The following is a 21051-nucleotide window of genomic DNA, read 5'->3' as shown; positions in this document are numbered from 1 at the left end:
CTTCAGCCCAATTAGCTGAGCTCATAGCCCTGATTCGAGCTTTAGAGCTGGGAAAAGGAAAAAGAGTAGCCATTTACACTGACTCCAAGTATGTGTTTCTGGTGCTACATGCACATGCTGTTATTTGGAAAGAAAGAGGCCACTTGACCACCCGAGGGTCCCCAGTCAAATATGGTGATCAAATCCTTAGGCTTTTTGAGGCAGCCCATCTGCCTGCTGATGTTTCAGTCTCCCCTGTAAAGGACACCAAGAAAGGGAGCAGGGAAGTGGTACGAGGGAACCAAGCAGCTTACCAGAAAGCTAAGAGAGCAGCATTACAGAACAATGACATAATAGGGGTTGCCACCTTAGTTCCACAGACAAATTTTCCAGAAACTCCTTCATATACTGAAGGTGAGACTCTTAAAGCTAAGAGTGAGGGCTTTCAAGAAGATCGTATGGGGGTGGTTCCACAAGGAGGGACTCCTTTTTCTGCCTGGGAACCTCCAATGGAAGTTGGTTAACTCCTTACATGCTACCACTCATTTAGGTGAAAAGGTCATCCAAAGATTAATAGAAAGGTCCTTCAGAGGAACAGGCCTCCAAATGACTATAAGGCAAGTGGTCTCCTTTTGTCCCACTTGCCAATTAAACAACTCCCAAGGAGCTCAAAGACCCCAGCTGGCTCAGCCCATCCAAAGACGTGGGGCCTACCCAGGAGAGGACTGGCAGATGGATTTCACCCAGATGCCAGTTTCTCAAGGGTATAAATACCTATTAGTCATGATAGATACATTCACAGGATGGATTGAAGGCTTTCCCATCTGGACTGAGAAGGCTGAGGAGGTGGCAAAAACACTGCTCCATGAAATCATTCTGAGATTTGGTCTGCCTAGTTCAGTCGCAGCATGCCAGGCCTCCCTGTCCATCACCAACTCCCAGAGTTCACTCAGACTCACGTCCATCGAGTCAGTGATGCCATCCAGCTATCTCATCCTCTGTCGTCCCCTTCTCCTCCTGCCCCCAATCCCTCCCAGCATCAGAGTCTTTTCCAATGAGTCAACTCTTCGCATGAGGTGGCCAAAGTACTGGAGTTTCAGCCTTAGCATCATTCCTTCCAAAGAAATCCCAGGGCTGATCTCCTTCAGAATGGACTGATTGGATCTCCTTGCAGTCCAAGGAACTCTCAAGAGTCTTCTCCAACACCACAGTTCAAAAGCATCAATTCTTCGACGCTCAGCCTTCTTCACAGTCCAACTCTCACATCCATACATGACCACAGGAAAAACCATAGCCTTGACTAGACGGACCTTTGTTGGCAAAGTAATGTCTCTGCTTTTGAATATGCTATCTAGGTTGGACATAACTTTCCTTCCAAGGAGTAAGCGTCTTTTAATTTCATGGCTGCAGTGGTCTGATATTCCCATCTCTTTCAGAATTTTCCACAGTTTATTGTGATCCACACAGTCAAAGGCTTTGGCATAGTCAATAAAGCAGAAATAGATGTGTTTCTGGAACTCTCTTGCTTTTTTGATGATCCAGCGGATGTTGGCAATTTGATCTCTGGTTCCTCTGCCTTTTCTAAAACCAGCTTGAACATCAGGAAGTTCACGGTTCACGTATTGCTGAAGCCTGGCTTGGAGAATTTTAAGCATTACTTTACTAGTGTGTGAGATAAGTGCAATTGTGCAGTAGTTTGAGCATTCTTTGGCATTGCCTTTCTTTGGGATTGGAATGAAAACTGACCTTTTCCAGTCCTGTGACCACTGCTGAATTTTCCAAATTTGCTGGCATATTAAGTGCAGCACTTTCACAGCATCATCTTTCAGGATTTGAAATAGCTCAACCGGAATTCCATCACCTCCACTAGCTTTGTTTTTAGTGATGCTTTCTAAGGCCCACTTGACTTCACATTCCAGAATGTCTGGCTCTAGGTGAGTGATCACACCATCGTGATTATCTGGGTCCTGAAGATCTTTTTTGTACAGTTCTTCTGTGTATTCTTGCCACCTCTTCTTAATATCTTCTGCTTCTCTTAGGTCCATACCATTTCTGTCCTTTATCAAGCCCATCTTTGCATGAAATTTTCCCTTAGTATCTCTAATTTTCGTGAAGAGATCTCTAGTCTTTCCCATTCTGTTGTTTTCCTATATTTCTTTGCATTGATCACTGAGGAAGGCTTTCTTATCGCTCCTTGCTATTATTTGGAACTCTGCATTCAGATCCTTATATCTTTCCTTTTCTCCTTTGCTTTTCACTTCTCTTCTTTTCACAGCTATTTGTATGGCCTCCCCAGACAGCAATTTTGCTTTTTTGCATTTCTTTTCCATGGGGATGGTCTTGATCTCTGTCTCTTATACACGAACCTCAGTCCATAGTTCATCAGGCAGTCTATCAGATCTAGTTCCTTAAGTCTATTTCTCACTTCCACTGTATAACCATAAGGGATTTGATTTAGGACATACCTGAATGGGCTAGTGGTTTTCCCTACTTTCTTCAATTTAAGTCTGAATTTGGCAATAAGGAGCTCATGTGCGGGGCCACAGTCAGCTCCTGGTCTTATTTTTACTGACTTATAGAGCTTCTCCATCTTTGGCTGCAAAGAATATAATCAATCTGATTTCAGTGTTGACCATCTGGTGATGTCCATGTGTAGAGTCTTCTCTTGTGTTGTTGGAAGAGGGTGTTTGCTATGATCAGTGTGTTCTCTTGGCAAAACTCTATTAGCCTTTGCCCTGCTTCATTCCGTATTCCAAGGCCAAATTTGCCTGCTACACCAGGTGTTTCTTGACTTCTTACTTTTGCATTCCAGTCCCCTATAATGAAAAGGACATCTTTTTTTTGAGTGTTATTTCTAAAAGGTCTTGTAGGTCTTCATAGAACCGTTCAACTTCAGCTTCTTCAGCATTACTGGGTGGGGCATAGACTTGGATTACTGTGATATTGAACGGTTTGCCTTGGAAATGAACAGAGATCATTCTGTCGTTTTCAAGATTGCATCCAAGTACTGCATTTTGGACTCTTTTGTTGACTATGATGGCTACTCCATTTCTTCTAAGGGATTCCTGCTCACAGTAGTAGATATAATAGTCATCTGAGTTAAATTCACCCATTCCAGTCCATTTTAGTTTGCTGATTCCTAGAATGTCAACATTCACTCTTGCCATCTCCTGTTTGACCACTTCCAATTTGCCTTGATTCATGGACCTGACATTCCAGGTTCCTATGCAATACTGCTCTTTACAGCATCGGACCTTGCTTCTATCACCAGTCACATCCACAACTGGGTGTTGTTTTTGCTTTGGCTCCATGCCTTCATTCTTTCTGGAGTTATTTCTCCACTGATCTCCAGTAGCATATTGGGCACCTACTGACCTGGGGAGTTCCTCTTTCAGTATCCTATCATTTTGTCTTTTCATACTGTTCATGGGGTTCTCAAGGCAAGAATACTGAAGTGGTTTGCCATTCCCTTCTCCAGTAGACCACATTCTGTCAGACTTCTCCACCATGACCCATCTGAATTGGGTGGCCCCATAGGGCATGGCTTAGTTTCATTGAGTTAGACAAGGCTGTGGTCCTAGTGTGATTAGATTGACTAGTTTTCTGTGAGTATGGTTTCAGTGTGTCTGCCCTCTGATGCCCTCTTGCAACACCTACCATCTTACTTCGGTTTCTCTTGCCTTGGACGTGGGGTATCTCTTCACGGCTGCTCCAGCAAAACGCAACCACTGCTCCTTACCTTGGACGAGGGTATCTCCTCACCGCCGCTCCTCCTGACTTTGAACATGGAGTAGCTCCTCTAGGCCCTCCTGCGCCCGCGCAGCCACCGCTCCTTGAATGTGAAGTTGCTCCTCTTGGCCGCCGCCCCTGACCTCGGGTGTGGGGTAGCCCAGTTGATTACAAAGTGACAATGGGAGGTCATTTACTTCTAAGGTCACCCAAGAGGTCTCTAAAGCATTCAGATCAGATCAGATCAGATCAGTCACTCAGTCGTGTCCAACTCTTTGTGACATTACTTATTATCTCTTTTGTGCCTGGAGGCCTCAGTCTTCAGGAAAAGTAGAAAGAGCCAACCAATTCTTAAAACCAACGATAAAAAAGAAAAGCCAGGAGACCTCCCTGGGATGGAAGGAGGCTTTACAAAGAGCTCTCCTCTGCATCCGTATTGCCCCTAAAGAACAGGTTGGTCTTAATCCTTATGAAATGCTATATGGGAGACCTTTTGTTTATGTCAATCACCTCTTCTTTGATCCAGAGGCTCAGACTCTCTGGCCTGATACCATGGCCACTGGGCAATTCCAACAGGATATACACTTGTGGGGTGTCAACCAGGACCCAAAAGATTCTAAAGAGTCACTACTATCTGCTCCAGGGACTCAAGTCCTAATTAGTCTGGAAAGATGGGTCCCCAAAGGCTCAATGCCAGCCCACATGGAAGGGCCCCCACCCTGTAATACTTTCTACCCCCACAGCAGTCAAGGTACCAGGACATGACTCCTGGATTCACTACTCATGAGTCAAGCTGTGGAAGAAAACAGAAGAGGACACTCAATACACCTGTGAGCCCCTGGGAGATCTCATATACCTATTCAGAACTACAAATGAGTGCCATTCCAATGAATGCCCCCAAAATTAAGTTTCTGGGGATAAGATTTCTCAGGATATCTCTAAAGAGCCAACACAGCCTGGCAGAGGTTGTACTCCAAAACAGACAAGAGATAGATTTCCTAATCCCTGAGCAAGGAGGGACTTGAGCCATCTTGAATGAGACGTGTTGTTTCTGGGTAAATACCTCCAGCTAAGTTAAAGACAGTTTCACAGTCCTCAGGAAAATCATTCAGATCCAACAGGATCTCAAAGAACAATCTGGAGAGTTCTCAGGGTGGCTACAATATCTCTTTGGGGGATCCTCCTGGCGATGGGAAATTTGGAGTTGGCTAATGCTCCTACCAATCCCTGTTATCATATGTAAGCACCATATTGATGCTGCTTATGATTGCTCCATGTATTATCAATTGTCTAACCCATTTTGTCTCTGCCCAGGTCAACAAGCTGCAACTTGCAGTGCCAGTTCAAAAAGGATATATAAAACTAGAGCCAACCATGGAAAATATCACTCACCCATAGGTGGACACCACTATAAGGACTCTGAGGCTTGAGACTAGCAAGAGAGGGAGGCCCAATGCCCCCTCGCTGTCTCAGTTCAGCAGGAAGTATCCAGAGAGATCTCGATGCCCCTATTCCCAAAGAATTGGGCCTCCCATCTCTTGAGGAGGGTATGTTAGATAGTTAGAATAAGAAAAAGGAGTCCAGAATGATGCTGGCTAAAAGACAAGGAAGGGAAAAGCCTGCAAAAATAGAACAAAGGAAGGTCCGAGGACTGGAGCGAGAACCTCAAGTAGAACAAACAGCACTCCTGGCTAGCCCAATTTACATAGGGTAGGCCCAGGGGGAGGAGATAAATGTGTAAAAAGAGGAGCCAAAATTGAGCCAGGGGCTTCTCTTCTCTTCACGTCTTTTGGGGTCAGTCTGCCCTCACGCCTTGAGGATGTATTTTCCTTTGCTTTCTAAATAAAACTGAGCTGTAACACGGAACTGCAATACTGATCTGCCTGAAGAAATTACATGGTGCTGTAACACTGGTCTGTCTGAGGAAATTTACACGGGGATGTAACACTGGTCTGTCAGTTGTTTCAAATTTTTGTCCACAACGAGACAGGAACTGAGGAAATTACAAACTCCCCCGACATTACCATCTGAGCCATCAGGGAAGCCCATACTTCTTATATCAAGAGGATCTTAGATTAAATTATAAGACAATTAGATACACTATATTTAGATCAACAATGAACTTTAACACATATTATAATACATATATCATATGTACATATTTTATGCATATTAATTATAAACATACACATTTAAATATATATACATACATACACATGTACAAGCATATGTTATTTTATTGTGCTTCACAGATGTTGCACTTTTTTCCAGTTGAAGATTCATGGCAATCCTTGGTTATCAGATGATTCACATTTTTTAGCAATAAAGTTCTTTTAAATTAAAGTATATACATTTATTTACGACAGAATGCTATATAGCACACTGAATACATTGCAGTGTAGTGTGAACATAAGTTTTACATGCACTGGGAAACCAAAAAATTGCATGTCTTTCCTTAATGCCAATTCTCTTTACTGTGGTGGTCTGAAATCAAACCAGTAATGTCTCTGAGGCCTGCCTGTAGGGTCGTATCATTTAATTATTACAGAAAGTGCACAATTTTTCTTTCCTGGAGAATGGCCCACATTCTGGGTTTGGCTGATTGTGTTTTCAGTTGAAATTGGAAGCTATCCCTTCATGTCTGATATGATCTGGTATTTGATCTGGAGATTGATTATATTCTGATACAACTTTTCATCAAGACTATGGGTGATGTTCTGTTTTGCCATTACAGCACAGTGGGAAGCACATTATATCTGGCTGTTCCACAGTAAGGGAAGAACAAGAGTCAGATGATGTCAACCTCTTCCATCAAAGTTTCACCTGACAGTTTCAGCCTCCATTGTTTCCTAAACTGATAATTTCAGTAGAACTTGCAAGATAGTGATTTTTTTCCAGTTCTGTTAGTCCTCCTCCATCTACTTTTTAATTCACCTAATAATTTTGCTATACATTTTCTTGACCACCATACCCCCTTCACTCAACTGCAGTTGTTCATTCTCACAAACAATACTTCATTATTACCAACATCTTCAGTGTCCATAATCTCCATTTCAATCATTCTGTTCTGCATCAATAACTTTTTAAAAAATTTATTTATTTTAATTGGAGGCTAATTACTTTACAATATTGTAGTGATTTTTGCCATACATTGACATGAATCAGCCATGGGTGTGTATGTGTTCCCCATCCTGAACCCCCCTCCCACCTCCCTCCCCATCCCATCCCTCTGGATCATCCCAGTGCACCATCCCTGAGCACCCTGTGTCATGCAATAACTTTTAAATCTTGTCTCTGCGATTTAACTTTGTTTTAGTTCCACTCAACTGTAACCATTTATCAATCAACCATTACTTCCCATCTTATTGCCCTTCCTCTAGCAATGCAGGAGAAGGCAATGGCAACCCACTCCAGTACTCTTGCCTTGCAAATCCCAAGGACGGAGCAGCCTGGTAGGCTGCAGCCCATGAGGTCGCTACGAGTCGGACACGACTGAGCGACTTCACTTTCGCTTTTCACTTTCATGCATTGGAGAAGGAAATGGCAACCCACTCCAGTGTTCTTGCCTGGAGAATCCCAGGGATGGGGGAGACTGGTGGGCTGCGGTCTCTGGGGTCGCACAGAGTCAGATACAACTGAAACGACTTAGCAGCAGCAGCAGCAGCAGCAGCAGCAGCAGCAGCAGCAAGGGTCTTTGACAGAAAAGTAATCATTTATACCTTCTTACATGATATCTCAATAAAGTTGGAAAAAAGAATTAAAATGATCATTTCTCTTTACCATTATGAATGATCCACTTCATCTGTTATTATTTCTCTTTTTCTCAAAATCTATTTTGATATTACCATATCTCCCCTAGCTTTCTTGTGTTACTGTTTGCACAGTTTATCTGTTTCTTTCCTTTTATGTCCAACATTGCTATGTCCTAATATTTAAAGGGCAACTCTCAACACAATATACAGTTACCTGTATTTTCTTCCAGAAGTGGCAAATTTCTGGCACAAGAACTTGTTTCTCATGTGCCAGGTTAATATTTTATTTCTTCCTCTGGTTGCTGGTAATATTTTTGTACTTTGTGAAAATTCACCTTGGTGCACACTTATGAAGCATGTGCTTTTCTGTATGTATATCATGCTTTGAAAAGTTTACTTAAGAATTTTACCACATAAAAGTCATTTTGTCTGCTGGCAGTAAATTCAGGCTTTCAATGCCTATCACCTTTAAATTCCATAGAGACTCACAGTGTCCCTTGAACCAGCAGATCCTCCAGTGCCTGGAAGGATTTCACACAGCATTTACTTCCTCTGGTTAAGATGACTCGGTACCAGGGATGTTTTCATCAACAGTCTGGAAAGTGGAGGCTGGTGGCTGTTGCCCATTGTTCTCCTCCAGGCTGTGTTGGATTCCATATCCAAAGTATATGGCAAAGCCTAGGGGGGGAAATGAGACAGTGAGAAGGGAAAGTAGGGTCTCTCCTCACTTACAAATGCCCAATGGGTTTTCTGTTATGGCACCTGACACAATGTGGGGCGAGGGATAGTAGGAAGAGGACTGGGTTCAGTCACTCAACAGTGCTCTTTAGGGCACTTCCCTGGTGGTTCCACGGTTAAGAATCTGCCCACCAATACAGAAGCTTCGAGTCCAGTTCCTGGCCTGGGAACTAAGATCCCACCTGCCTTGGAGCAACTAAGCCTGCACTGAGACCACATGCCAAAACTCAGCAGTTACCTGTGACTACGGAGCCCACATGCTCTGGAGTCTGTGCGTCACAACTAGAGAGAAGCCCATCGGCCACAACAAAGAGCCTTCGAGCTGCAACTAAGACCCAATGTGACCAAATAAATAAATATTAACAAAGAACCCTCTTTTTAGTAGAAAACCACTCACCAATCACATTCCAGATGCCAAGTTGGACCCAGATCCCAGAGGTCATCTGCATCATCAAGTAAACATTCACAAAGATGCTCACCAGTGGGAGGACAGGCAGAATAGGGACCTGTGGACCAAGTCAGTTCATCCCTGAGCACACCCCAGACGTCTGAAAGGGAAACCCTACTGGGGTGGGAAGACTCCAGTCCAATTGCAGCTGTGTGTTCAGTGTCTACTTAGGTTGGGTGTATAAAGGACTAAGTGTGGATCAGGGAAAGGTCCATTGGTTTTAGCAACTCCCTTTCTTCCCTGGTCCAGCAAAGGATATTTAGACCTAAAGCACACAGATCTCCTTCACTCAAGGTGGACACTTTGGGCACATAAGGTCACCTACCCTGAATGTAAGAGGAGAGGGGTTCTGGGGCTGCCTCCAGATGATGACCGTGATCCCAATGATGAGCAGCAGCAGCAGCACAGCCACTGTTGTGTACACGGGGTCTCCAGAGAACACATATCTGGACCCCTGAGCCAGTATTATAGTCAGGATCATCAGCAGGAGAACTGCAAGGGTCAAGGAGGAGGAGAACAGGCTGGACTCCAGAAGACCAAGATGTCAGGACCTTGGGCCACACCCCTCCCCAGGCTGCCCATATCAGGAAGGGCCATCATATTTCCAAGACACCTCAACAGCCAGAGACACAGGCTCTCACTCTATCTTGCCAATTTCAGAATATGATCAAAGAGAAATTCCACTGCTCACCAAGCAGTAAGGCACATCCGTAGACAATTTGGCCAGATTTCCGGGTGGGGTTGGTGCTAATAGGGTCACACAGACTCTTTAGAATCCTTGAGATTCCTGCTTCAGGTACAGATTCCAAAGGACTTGCTTCACGTTCAGAAATCTCAATTTCATTTTCTGTTTTCTCCTTCTTGCTTAAATTCTGGTCTGGTTGGTACCTGAATTAGAGGTATTAAAGCTATATTATTAGATTGGAACAAAAGTAATTGTGGTTTTTACATTGTTGAAATTTACCATTTGATATTAGAATACATTCTAAATAAATGTGGCTATATTATACAACATTTTAATGTGCATTATGTTTTTTTTTATTTGCTGTTTATTTTATATTTATTTTAGACTATGGCATTGATGTTAGACAAAAAGCAAATTTGAGTGATTTTTCTATTTGAGTTCAAAATAGGTCATAAAGCAGCAGAGACAACTTGCAACATTAATAATACATTTGGCCCAGGAACTGCTATTGAATGTACAGTGCAGTGGTGGTTCAAGAAATTTTGCAAAGGAGATAAGGGACCTGAGGAAGAGGAGCACAGTGGCTGGCCATTGGAAATTGACAACGACCAATTGAGAGCCCCTTGGACTGCAAGGAGATCCAACCAGTCCATCCTAAAGGAAATCAGTCCTGGGTGTTCATTGGAAGGACTGATGTTGAAGCTGAAAGTCCAATACTTTGGCCACCTGATGCGAAGAGCTGACTCATTTGAAAAGACCCTGATGCTGGGAAAGATTGAGGGCAGGAGGAGTAGGGGATGACAGAGGATGAGATGGTTGGATGGCATCACCGAGTCGATGGACATGGGTTTGGGTGAACTCCGGGAGCTGGTGATGGACAGGGAGGCCTGGCGTGCTGCAGTTCATGCAGCCGGTAAGAGTCGGTGACAACTGAGCGACTGAACTGAACTGAATTGAACTGAGAGCCATCACCAAAGCTGATCCTCTTCCAACTACATGAGAAGTTTCTGAAGAACTCAACACTGACTCTTCTATAGTCATTCAGCATTTGAAGAAAATTGGAAAGTTGAAAAAGCTTGATAAGTGGGTGCCTCATGAGCTGACTGAAAAGTTTTTTTAAATTGTCATTTTGAAGTTTCACCTTCTCTATCTATGCAACAACAACAATGAACCATTTCTTGATCGGATTGTGACATGTGATGAAAAGTGGGTTTTATATGACAACTGGTGATGACCACCTCAGTGGTTGGACTGAGAAGAAGTTCTAAAGCACTTGCATGAAAAGAAAGATCATGGTCACTGTTTGGTGGTCTGATGCTGGTCTGATCCACTACAGCTTTCTGAATCCTGGTGAAACCATTACATCTGAGAAGTGTGCTCAGCAAATCAATGAGATGCACTGAAATTTACAATGCCTGCAGCTGGCATTGGTTAACAGAAAGGGCCCAATTCTTCTCCATGACAATTTTAAATTCCATTTAAAATTCATGGTCCAAAACTGTAATTATGTTTGCACCAACCTTAAAACATCAGCCCATAGTCTCCCAACATAGATGTCCCCATCAACCTTTTTCCTGCCTTAAGCCTAGTGGGGCACTTAGAAAGTGGCATGGATATAGAAGACGATCACCTCCCCCATCAATCCCTACCAGGTCAAGACCCCCAGTCAAGGTGTAGCAGAGTCTCACCTGAGGACGAGAACAGAAATCACCACGAAGGAGTAAGCAAGCAGGGTCCCAATTGCCATGAGGTCCACAAGGTTACTGAATTCTAAGAATAATGCTGTGACCCCTAGGATGAGGGTACAAACAAGGTGTGGGGAGAGAATGAGAAACCACTGGAAACATACAAGTTAAGGACATTGATCAAAGAAGGAACGAGTTTTGTTCACTCACCTGCAAGAGTTCCAGAAGCCAAGATGGCCATGATGGGAGTGCGTGTGCGAGGATGGATCTGGGCAAGTCCTTGGAAAAGGAGCCTGTCATCTGCCATTGCATACGTCACTCGAGACATGGAGAACATGGTACCTAGGAGGCTGGAAGAGAAGATGGAAGCATAGGTGAGAACATGAGAAGTAGGACAGGCCAAAGGTTCTCCTCCCTCGTCTACATGAAGTGGAGTAAGATGTCTCTTCATCTTATCTCTCAAATAACAAGGGATGGGTTACCTGAACATCTGACAGTAAATGGAGAGAAAACTTTGACACTCACCTGGATGAAAGAGCACAGAAGGTGCCCACAACCACGACATATCTGGCAGGGCCCCACCCAATATGGAGAAAAGCCTGTGGCAAGGGGCTCTCAGGATGAATCTTGTAGTAGGGCACCATGAGGGTGAGTGCCGCTGAGACACCAAAATACGCCAAAAAGCAGATCAAGAGTGAGACCACGATGCTGAAGGGGATGGACCGCTGGGGGTCCTGGGCTTCTCCCCCTGCAAGATGGGAGGAAATACTGGGTCAGTAAACATGCCAGGGTGAAAGCACAAAATCAAATTCCCTCCTCCATGTTCAAAAGCAGGCTAATCTTCTCCCAATCCCTATGTCTGAGGGCGGCCCAACCTGTGCCCAAACCCCTGATGGGAAGCACAATGACCATGTTACCTGTAGTGGCAATGGCATCAAATCCAACAAACCCGAAGAAGCACGTTGCCGCTCCCTGGAAAATCCCATCAAAACCAAAAGGTGCAAACCCTCCAGAACCTGGAGGGCCCAAGCTATGATGAGAGAAGGAATGAGGAAGAACATGGGTGAGGTGAGTTCATCCATCCCTACTGGACTCCTCCCTTCACACCACAAGTCCTGGCCCTAGGACCCCCATCCCTTAGACCTATCAGCCCAGATCTCTTTAGTCCCCACCTTATTCTCAGCTCCATAGCATCTGACATGCATTACTGTGGACAAGGGTATCCTCCTAACCTAGAGGAGTCATTGGATCCAGCTGCAGCCAATGTGTAGTCCTGTTCCGTGAGCTGCCAGTTGTGCAGGTCTCCCTTAATGAAGCCAGAGAGGACGATGAAGCTGAGAACCAAAATGTTAATGCCCGTGAACCATTTGTTAACCAGTGCTGACTCACGGGCTCCCAGAACCAGTATTCCTGTGGGAGAGATGGAATACGAGACATTCAAGATAACCAAATCCATAGACACAGAAAGCAGACTAGTGGTTGCTGGGGGTTGAAGGTTGTGGAGGGTGGGAGTGGACAGATGGATAGTGAGTGATCAGTGGGTACAGGGTTTCCTTTAAGGGTGATGCACCTGTTTGGAACTAAATGGAGGTGATGGTTGTACAACATTGTGAATGTACTAAGTGCCACTGAATTATACACTTTAAGATGGTTAATTTCTTATTGTGGCCAGTGTCACACACAACGATCAAATCACCATAGTGTCCACCTTAAACTCATACAATGTTGTCTGTCAGTTATGTCTCAATAAAGCTGGGAACAATTGGTTAATTTGAGGCTAGATGAATGTCCTCTCAATTAAAAAAAAAAAAAAAAAGAAGTTTGATCTTGGTACAGAGGAAGAAAGTTGTCATTTGAAATCAATGATTCTGAGCTGGGGAAATTTTATCTCCCAAGGGAATTTTGGGGATGTCTAGAGACATCCCAGTTGTCACGATTTTGGATATGAGCTTCACAATTGTCTCATAAATAAAGGACACTCAATCATCAGACAATGATTTAAAAAAAAAAAACAAACTACAAGGCACAAGACAGTCCCTCAGACTAAAGAATGTTCCTCCCGAGAATGTCAGTAGTGCCAAGGGTGGGAAACTACGGTCTATGTCTTGCTTTCCTGTCTGTCATATCACAAATCCTTTCCAGTGCTAATTCCCTCACCATTCTGCCATCCCAAGTCTTTCCCAGCCAAGGTCCCCTCCCGCTCTCCTTTCTTCCCATCCTATCTTTGACCCCATCTCACCCATCATCACCAGCACCACACCCAGGGCAAGAAAGTCAGGATACTTGGCCAGGAAAGAGGGCACGTGCAGTGGGAATGTTCCTCTTAACGCCTGAGACATGTGGTTCCCAATCAGGCTGTCGAAGGTGGAGCTCCAGGCTCTGGCAACACTTGCAATGGCTGCAGGTGCAGAAGAAGAAAGATTCATGAACAAGCTTTAACTGAACCCCTACCATGTGCCATGGGATGTATGTCATGGAGGGGAGCAGACAAAGTAATTAATCTCAAAGAGTTTCATTTCACGGGATAGGGAGAGAAGGTACAGCTGATTCACAAAACAGGTCATCCTCTCAGAGGGTTAGGAGGAGATTGGTGTTTTGCAAGAAAAGATAACAGGAAATTGGGGCCAGCAGGGCTGGAAGGTAAGAATTGAAATTTTAAGCTGATGTGTAAAGAAAACTTCCATGAAGCCAACAGCTGAGCAAAGGCTTCAATATGATGAAGGGATGAGCCTGTGGGTCATGCGTCCCTCTCACCCACTCACTCCCTACAGTTCCCTTTACTCTGGGTTCCTAGTCCATCACTGAAGGAAAGAATAGACCCGGGCACAATGCAATTGTGCCTTTTTCCTGCCATTATTACCCACTTTGCCCGCAAAGTGGATAATGAAATTCTCGTGAATGAGTTGAAGACCCTAATTCCCCCTCCTTGTTTCCTCATCTCAACTCCCACACCTTTCCCCTCCCCATCATCTCACTGATGGCGTAGGACAGTAAGAGGTTCCAGCCAGTGACGAAGGCGCACAGTTCTCCCACGGTGACGTAGCTGTAGAGATATGCAGAACCGGACCCAGGGGCTCGGGCCCCAAACTCTGCATAGCAGAGCCCGGACAGCACAGAAGACAGGGCAGCCACCAGGAAGGAGATGACGATCGCTGGTCCAGCTTTGTTCCTGGTCACTTCTCCAGGCAGGATGTACACGCCAGCTCCCAGGGTGATGCCCACACCCAAGGCCACCAGGTCGAGGGTGTTCAGACAACGGGACATGCGGCCCTCAGACCCCTCCCTGGGCTTGAGCGGCCGCCTACGGACCAGCTTCTGACCGCATTGACGGAGGTCCTGACATCGCATCCTAGATGGAGTTGTGGATCTGTGATCTGCTGAGAAAACAAGACGCCAAACCATCAAGAATGTCCATCCAGCACTGGGGCCTGGCACACAGTACCTGCTTAATTGTTATGACTTGGGTGGGTAAGAATCATGAGAGTTTTTTCCTTTCTTTCTTTTTGTTTGCCAGGCTCATGGCTTGCAGGATCTTAGTTCCCTGACCAGGGATTGAACCTGAGTCATGGCAGTGAAAGCCTGGGATTCTAACCAAAAGGCCACCAGGGAACACCCTGTAAGGTTTTTTAAATTTTTATTTTAATTGAGGTATAGTTAACATACAATATTTTTAAATTTCAGATGCAACACATAGGGATTCATAATTTTAAAGGTCTTATGCCATTTATTGGAGAAGGCAATGGCCACCCACTCCAGTACTCTTGCTTGGAAAATCCCATGGATGGAGGAGCCTGGTGGGCTGCAGTCCATGGGGTCACAAAGAGTCGGACACAACTGAGCGACTTCACTTTCACTTTTCCCTTTCATGCATTGGAGAAGGAAATGGCAACCCACTCCAGTGTTCTTGCCTGGAGAATCCCAGGGATGGTGGAGCCTGGTGGGCTGCTGTCTATGGGGTTGCACAGAGTCAGACACGACGGAAGCGACTTAGCAGCAGCAGCATGCCATTTATAGTCATTATAAAATATTGGGAAAGATTGAAGGCAAAAGGATAAGGAGGTGGCAGAGGATGAGATGGTTAGATAATATCACCAACTCAATGAACATGAATTTAAGCAAATTCTGGGAGATAGTGGAGGACAGGGGAGCCTGGTGTGCTGCAGTCCTTGGAGCTGCAAAGAGTCAGACAAGAGTTGTTGACTGAATAACAACAATATAAAACCTTGGCTGTATGGCACTGAATGTTCATAGTCACAGTGTTTATAATACCCAAGGCATGGAAGCAACCTAAGTATCCATCAACAGATGAATGGATGAATAAAATGTGATAGGCATATATGAATATGTATGTATGCGGACACATCTATATATATGTATGTGAGGTGATTATACTAAGTGAAGTCAGAGAAAGACTAATATTATACGATATCACTTCTATGTGGAATTTGAAAAATAATATGAATGAACTTGTTTGCAGAACAGAAACATAAGAAAAAAGCTTGTGGTTACCAAAGGGGAAAGGTAGGGGGGAGGGATAAATTAGGAGATTGGGGTTAACATACATACACTTATATATGTATAAAATATATAATCAACAAGGACCTGCTGTATAGCATAGGGAACTCTATTCAATACTCTATGATAACCTAGACGGGAAAAGAATCTGATGAGGAATGGATATATGTATCATTGAATCACTTTCTGTACACCTGAAACTAACACAACATTGTAAATCAGCTGAATTCTGATATAAAAATAATAAAAGAAAGAGAAGTGTCCAGGAAACATGAAATATTTGAGAGCAATTGAATAAAAGCACATATTTATTCAGAGGGAAAAGAAGCAAAAATAAGTGACAGGACTCTGTATCCCCTCCTTTGGGGCATGGAATGTCTCCTCACTACCCGGCTCTGCAGGGTGAGGCTGACCCAGTGACCATGAGTTACTATCTGCAGGCTTCTGTCTGTGATATTCCAAAGTCCAAGTTTAGCGTTTTGGATTAAGAGTGTAACTGAGCAGGACCCTGTGAGGTTTTCCCAAAGTAGACCCCTATCCATGTCCTCCACCTGCCTTTTATCTGTAGAAAAACCTCAAAGAATAAATTTAATCAGAGAAGTGAGAAAATGCAGAATGAAAACAGTCAGGCAAGACAAAATAATAATACTTTAGCTGTTAAAGTCAAAGTTCTTCCTCAAGGATTACAATACTCTGAGTCATGTCCTTTGAGGTGTTTTGCAGATACTAAAACCCTCACCAGGTGGAAGATGTTGGCTGTATGCTACCCACAACCACAGAGACCCCAGGCTGTTTGGAAGCAGAAGGTTGATGATGCTGACTTCCAATTTCCTCACCACCAACCAATCAGAAGAGTGTCCATGAGCTGATCACAGCCAGCTCCTTGAACACTCTGACCCCTCCCTACCTGGGCCAGGGCAAGACACACAGTACTGAGGGCACTAGACCACTGTGGCTCCCTTTGCCCAGCAAAGCAGTAAACTCTTCTCTTTTCTACTTCACCCAGAACTCTGTCTCCAAGCATCTATCGGGCGTCAGTGAAGAGAGGCCGAGTTTTGGCTACAAGAACAAGCATTCAAACAGCCAGAAAACTCTGATGAGAATCTTGGCTTCACCATCATCTCTGTGTCTTTGGAGAAGTCATTTACTTCTCTGGACCTCTGTTTCTTCTTGTTCAAATATGATGAATATAAAACAATTTTAGTTTTATAAGATGAGAAGAGTCCTGATGGCTGATTGCATGATAATGTAAATATAGTTAACATTACTGAACTGTACACTTAGAAATGGTTAAGATGGCAAATTTTATAACATATGTAATTTACCACCATATTTTAAAATTACTGCCAATAATAAATAATAGAGCCAGCTTCACATCGGGTTAACAAACCCAATGGTGACTTAATTTAATATAAATCACCATACAGCCCTCCTCTCAGATACCAAAATCCATGGGTACTCAAGTCCCTTACAGCCACCTGGGCATCCATAGAGGAGAAACCTGCAGATACAGTGATCAACACTACACAGGGGACTGACATCAGTGGTCCACACACCATAAACCCTATACAAGGGGAATCCTTGATATTGTTTGAGCACCAGTCAGAAAAGTGAGTCTTAGTTCATTTAAACTGAGGTGGATGAAACTAGAGCCTGTTATACAGAGTGAAGTAAGTCAGGAAGAGAAAACAAATGTCACATATTAACACACATATATATGGAATCTAGAAAAATGGTCCTAATGAATGTATTTGCAGGGCAGAAATAGAGGCACAGACATAGAGAACAGACTTGTGGACACAGCAGAGGAAGGAGAGAGTGGAACGGGTTGAGAGAGTAGTGTAGACATATATACACCACCATATGTAAGACAGGTAGCCAGTGGGAACCTGCTATACAGCACAGGGGGCTCAACCTGGTGCTCTGTGATGACCTAGAGGGGTGGGAGGGAGGTTCAAGAGGGAGGGGATATATGTATACTCATGATTGATTCATGTTGTTAGATGGCAGAAACTGACACAACATAGTAAAGAAATTATCCTCTAGTTAAAAATAAATTAAAAAAAAAAGTCTTAGAATCTCTAGGAACTGATTAAATTCCAACCGATTCTCACACAAACACAACAGCTCTCAGCTTTCATCTAGAAAATGCGTCTCCCCACCCTCAGTCAGGAGCCAGGCTGACCCCCTGCAATCTGGGGTTGCAGAGGTCTCTTTAGGAAGATGGGAACTCAGCGCCCAGTCTCCTACAGGAGAGGGTGACCCGAGACTTACTGGATCCTTGGAGCAGAGTCTGGAGCACTGGGTCAGTCTGGGAGGCTGAGTTAAGCCATGCAGGGCTGGAGCTGAGACATCTCCAAGAACTGAAGCGGGGAGTCCTGAGCACAGAAGACAGTCCTCACCCCTGGGATGTGGGGTGCGGATGGGGTTGAGTGGGTGGGGAAGAGTGTTGCTATCAGCTCTTGACACTCATGTGGTTACCCTCAGGAGGTGGTTCTGAGAGTATTTTTTGTTTGTTTGTTTTTTGTTTTTTTAATTGTGGTTAAGTACCCATAGCCTATTATTTACTATTTTAATTATTTTAAGTACAGTTCAGTTACGTTAAGTACATTTACACTTTGTATAACCAAACTCCAGAGCTTTTTTCGTCTGGCAAAACTGAAACACCATTTCCATTAAGCAATTCCCCCTTTCTCCTCTCCCAGTTCCTGGCAATCACCATTCCTCTTTCTGCCTCTATGAATCTGACCACTATAGGTACTTCATTTAAGTGGAATCACTCAATATCTGTTCTTTCCTGTCAGGCTTATTTTATTTAGTACAATGTCTACTAGATTTCTGCATATTTATACCATTTAAAAAAAATAACTGATTTCTTTTTGGGGTTGTTAGGTCTTCGCTCTGCACGTGGGCTTTCTCTAGTTGCCGTGAGTGGATCTACGCTCTAGTTGCAGTCATGGACGTTTCAATTCAGCGGCTTCTCTTGTTGTGGTGCATGGGCTTCAGTGGTTGCAGCTCGTGGCCTGAGATTGCCCCACAGCATGAGGAATTTTCCTGGACCAGGGATCAGACCTGTGTCCCCTGCACTGGCAGGAGGATTCTTATCCATTGTGCCACTAGGGAAGTTCTTGAGTGTTTGTGTGTTTTAGTCACTCAGTCATGTCCGTCTCTTTGAAACCCCATAGTCTGTCCATGGGATTCTCTGGGTAAGAATACTGGAGTGGGTTGCCATTCCCTTCTCCAGGGAGATCTTCCATGCCCAGGGATGAAACCCAGGTCTCATGCATTGGCAGGTGGATTCTTTACCATCTGAGCTAAATGCTGAATAACACTCCATTATGAGGAAGGAGGCTTGGCATACGCAAAGGCGGGATCAAGCCTCAGGAGTCTCCCTGGAAATTCTGGAGCATCTACCCCCAAAACTAGAGTGTGCCTACTTTCTGCTTTGTGCTTTCACCTACACCTCTGACTTTACGGGGGGCTGTCCCCCACTACCTCTCTGAAAAAAGAGTTAGCTTACAGCTCCAGTTAATAATTCCTGGGTGTGACAGTGTTTAACCTACAAACTGCTTTGGAAATCCTCTAGCCTGCCTGAATAGGTTTTTTCCGGCCACATGTGATTGTTCAGAGCCTCCCAACTGTGAGAGGCAGGAGATGTTCTAGACTGTCTAAACACAGATTCTTTTGAGTAGTTAAAAGATTGATTAGAAATTGTATTGGTGAAGGGATTTTCACTTGTTGGGCCAATGTTTGCTGCTAAGTTTCCATATCCCTTATCTGCTGTGTCCCTGGCAGTGTATTGATTAATATAATTGGTGTAAGTAGTAGCTTTAATGTTTGTAACCTGGGACCCTTGAGTTAATTCTTTTTCTTCTTGTAGCCCACCACACCTTTGCTCTGTAGGAATGCAACTTTATCTAATGCTTTTTGGAGGCTGGCGCCTGACTTTAGAATAATCACCTTTAGAGAAAAAGGCCTCCGGGCCAGAAGATGATGCAAATCACCTAAACTTTTGCATATGATAAGTTTGCAGGAAGAAAACCTGGCTTACTGCATGACTCTACCCCTTCCCCTATTATCCTCTATGCATAATTTAAGGTATAAAAACTACTTTGGAAAATAAAGTGCGGGCCTAGTTCACCGAAACTTGGTCTCACCATGTCGTTCTTTCTCTTACCTTCTGGCTGAATTGTTCAGCCTCTTTTCTCCACTGTTACCTACCACATTGGCTCATCCATTTAATAGTCAATGGACACTTGGGTTACTTTCACGTTTTAGCTATCGTGAATAATGCTGTTATGAACATGAGTGTAAAAATATCTCTTCCAGAGTATGCTTTCAACTTTTCTGGGTATAGGTTCAGAGGTGGAATTGCTGGATCATATGGTTTTAAGATGTTTTTCTGCTTGTGATGGAGAAGATGTTCACATATTGAGGAATGGAGAAGTCATTTTGGCTTATCCATGGTTCAGCCTGACCTGTGTGTGAATTAAGACTGCCTTTCCAACCCTCACAGCTCATCTGCTTTAACCATTGAGGTAAAGAGTGTCTGTTTTGAAGATAAGGATGAATAACTCCCTTCTCATGGCCTCCACGTTAACACTCCCTGTGAGATAAAGTTCCCTTACCAGACACCAGGGAACTGCTGTCTCACTCTCTGTACTAAGTCTGTCTCTTTTGAAACCTTGAAGGAATACACCCTGTCATGCTGATGTATGTGCTTTGTTTGGATGAGGTATAAGACTGTGCTGGAAACCATGCTTCAACAGAGCATGTGCCTGTTTTTATGTGCCTGTTGGCCATCTGTATTTCCTCCCTGAAAAAAGGTCTAATCATTTCTTCTGGCCAGAAGAAATGTTGATCTGTAAGAGCATTTTATGTACATGGGATTTTTTTTTGTTGATCTGGAAAAGGTCAGTTTTCATTCCAATCCCAAAGAAAGGCAATGCCAAACAATGCTCAAACTACGGCACAATTGCACTCATCTCACAAGCTAGCAAAGTAATACTCAAAATTCTCCAAGCCAGGCTTCAGCAGTATGTGAACCATGAACTTCCAGATGTTCAAGCTGGTTTTAGAAAAGGCAGAGGAACCAGAGATCAAATTGCCAACATCTGCTGGATCATGGAAAAAGCAAGAGAGTTCCAGAAAAAAAATCTATTTCTGCTTTATTGACTATGCCAAAGCCTTTGACTGTGTGGATCACAATAAACTGTGGAAAATTCTTCAAGAGATGGGAATACCAGACCACCTGATCTGCCTCTTGAGAAACCTATATGCAGATCAGGAAGCAACAGTTAGAACTGGATATGGAACAACAGACTGGTTCCAAATAGGAAAAGGAGTACGTCAAGGTTGTATATTGTCACCCTGCTTATTTAACTTATATGCAAAGTACATCATGAGAAATGTTGGGCTGGAAGAAGCAGAAGCTGGAATCAAGATTTCTGGGAGAAATATCAATAACCTCATATATGCAGATGACACCACCCTTATGGCAGAAAGTGAAGAGGACCTAAA

At 43.9% G+C, this 21051-nt stretch overlaps 2 protein-coding genes and 1 non-coding gene across 3 annotated transcripts; 1 reads left to right on the top strand and 2 right to left on the bottom strand.

Annotated features, from left to right (window-relative positions):
• The first annotated feature begins 5128 nt into the window (after positions 1-5128).
• MIR11977 (microRNA mir-11977) lies at positions 5129-5193 on the top strand. The gene has a single exon (NR_162254.1). It is a non-coding gene; the product is annotated as a microRNA mir-11977 (primary transcript).
• A 2823-nt stretch (positions 5194-8016) lies between these two features.
• LOC525820 (cationic amino acid transporter 3) lies at positions 8017-13477 on the bottom strand. Its single transcript, XM_059877333.1, has 11 exons — positions 13468-13477; positions 13256-13414; positions 12249-12426; positions 11934-12046; positions 11542-11764; positions 11227-11366; positions 11020-11122; positions 9338-9534; positions 8972-9138; positions 8596-8704; positions 8017-8138 (listed from the first exon to the last, which is right to left on the bottom strand). Exons 1-11 carry the CDS (start codon positions 13475-13477, stop codon positions 8017-8019), a joined length of 1521 nt encoding a protein of 506 aa, XP_059733316.1.
• LOC132342876 (cationic amino acid transporter 3-like) lies at positions 12927-14364 on the bottom strand. Its single transcript, XM_059877609.1, has one exon. The coding sequence runs from the start codon at positions 14362-14364 to the stop codon at positions 13951-13953; it is 414 nt and encodes a 137-aa protein (XP_059733592.1). The 3' UTR covers positions 12927-13950.
• Positions 14365-21051: the final 6687 nt, after the last annotated feature.

The sequence above is a fragment of the Bos taurus genome, chromosome 18 (assembly GCF_002263795.3).
Source record: "Bos taurus isolate L1 Dominette 01449 registration number 42190680 breed Hereford chromosome 18, ARS-UCD2.0, whole genome shotgun sequence".
In the NCBI taxonomy this organism is placed as follows: Eukaryota; Metazoa; Chordata; class Mammalia; order Artiodactyla; family Bovidae; genus Bos; species Bos taurus.
This window is presented reverse-complemented; position numbering and strand designations above follow the sequence as displayed.